General features: G+C 45.1%; 1 protein-coding gene across 1 annotated transcript in view; it reads right to left on the bottom strand.

Annotated features, from left to right (window-relative positions):
• LOC107288703 (upstream stimulatory factor 2) overlaps window positions 1–542 on the bottom strand; it is a 61,960-nt gene extending 61,418 nt beyond the window's left edge. Inside the window, exon 1 of the mRNA XM_015817343.2 lies at window positions 39–542. Within this exon, the coding sequence (XP_015672829.1) occupies window positions 39–176 (138 nt within the window). The 5' untranslated portion in view covers window positions 177–542. The remainder of the gene's footprint in view (window positions 1–38) is intronic.
• Window positions 543–2,198: the final 1,656 nt, after the last annotated feature.

The raw sequence follows: 2,198 nt of genomic DNA on the forward strand, positions 1-2,198 counted from the left end.
TGGTGCATCTGAATTGTCTTTGGCTGCATCTGGAAGACCTGGTGCCTCTGCACAACCCCCTTCTGCTTCCTCAGTTCCATCCAGAGCTCAGCCCTCTGGTGCATCTGAATTGTCTTTGGCTGCATCTGGAAGACCTGGTGCCTCTGCACAACCCCCTTCTGCTTCCTCAGTTCCATCCAGAGCTCAGCCCTCTGGTGCACCTGGACCGTCTTTGTCTACCTCTGGAAATCCTGTTGCACAATCCAGCCTTGCTACCTTACTTTCACCTGGCACTAAGCCCTCTGGTACATCCGAATTGTCTCTGACTGCTGCATCTGGAACATCTGGCAACACTCATAAAACGACTTCTGCCTCCAAAGGCCATGTAAGTATGAAAGTATGCCAATTCTTGAAGGCCTGTTCCTTTGAAGGCAAGCGAAGAAGGTTCTGCTGGCCCTCAAAGTCAAGAATATTTTCCCCTACTTACAGATAGAATTAAGCTAGCAAAAATGGAAGGTTCTAGGCTGCTCAGCTTTCACTAGAACTAATACTTGGCATTATTCCGGCTGAGGAATTCTAGGAGTTGACGTCCCTACATCTTAAAGCAGGGCTTTTCAACTTTTTCACCCATTGTGCCACTTTTAGGCTATGGCAGCATCCGAGTACCACCTAGCAAGTGTCAAAAACCTGATGACCAAAAAAAAAAAAAAGGAAAAAGTGATAAAGTACAGGTAGTCCTCAACTTACAACAGTTCTCTTAGTGACTGTTCGAAGTTACAATGGCACTGAAAAAAGTGCCCCCCCCCAAGCCACAGCCGAGCAAGACACCTGCCTGCCCTGCTGGCCGCGCTCTTCCTCCTGTCCGAGGTTTTCATTGTTGTGAGCATTTCTGTTGAGGATTGACAGTGGGGGTGGGGGATGTTTGGTTTTTATTCCCCCCCCTCTGCTGGGTGGTTGCAGCAGGTTTTGGTCACTTCACATGACCCTGGGACACTGTGACCGTCATAAATATGAATCAGTTGCCGGTTCAGCTCATTCCCCTCCCCCGCTACCACTTTTCTAGGATGTTCGCGTACCACCTGCCAGGTGCCAATGTACCACAGGTGGTACCCGTACCACTGGTTGAAAAGCCCTGTCTTAAAGTCATCAAGGTTGAAAAACACTGCTTTAGCCTATCCATTACTCCCTGCAGAAAATTAACAAGTTTTGGAGGAAGTCCTTCAGAGAACATAACTATTAGCAAGCTGTCTATTTCAGTGGGTAATAAAAAAAAAAAGGTAGTTGTCATTTAAGGGCAACAAATTCACGCATCTTTGAAGTGAGGGCAGCACTGAACGAGGACTATATGTCATGGATCCACATAATTGCATTGGTTTCAGCATTCCACAGTTATGTGAACTCTGTTATGACAAATGAAGCCAGCGGGGAAGCAGGCATGTGATTGTGGGACACGATGGCAACTTGAACTGTTGCAACTGCAGTGATAATTTGGCATGGTCACATGACCTTGTGCATTATGACCGTGTTGTTTAGCAACAGAGCATCTTACCGCTGGTAAGTGAGGATCATCTACGTTGCTGATTTGATTCCCGTGATCTGAAAATTTCACTCGGTTTTTCTTAGGAATTACTACTCAGAATGACTTTGCCAGTTTAGCTCTTCCAAACAGCACAAGGAAGTTTTGTTTTTAAGGAGTTAAGTGCCAATACCCATATGCTGGTTTCTCCACAAGTGCTTATGTGTAGGATCGATACGGCTGCAAATTGCAGAGGATGGAAGAGTCATGTAGACTGTGCTTGGCCTTGTTTATATCTCTTGCTCCTCTTGAAATTAACCAAAGGCTGCTCTGCAGAATATTTCAGGGAGGAATCAATTCAGCAACTATTGAGACACAATTACAACTACCCTCCATTGTGTCTATTGCAGCAACTAAACAATACTAATTCCTAGGAATGTCCACAATAGAATGAACGCTCCAGTGATTTTGTACTGAATTGATTTTCTGATTTTATTTTTCCAGCTAAAGTAAATCAAAGCATCTCAGTATGAAGATGTATACCAGTGAGTATGACGGATACTCTTTGTTTTAATAAAAATGTTCAGTGTGCAGATTTCTCCTGGGACTTTACAACAAGTTGCTTTCAAATACGTAGATTGGGAGTCCCCAACACCTGTGCTGTGGACCACAGCCTGCCAGGAACCCTCTAGTCCAGGGGTAG

This window comes from Protobothrops mucrosquamatus, unplaced genomic scaffold, assembly GCF_001527695.2.
Source record: "Protobothrops mucrosquamatus isolate PMUCROS unplaced genomic scaffold, P.Mucros_1.0 scaffold575, whole genome shotgun sequence".
In the NCBI taxonomy this organism is placed as follows: Eukaryota; Metazoa; Chordata; class Lepidosauria; order Squamata; family Viperidae; genus Protobothrops; species Protobothrops mucrosquamatus.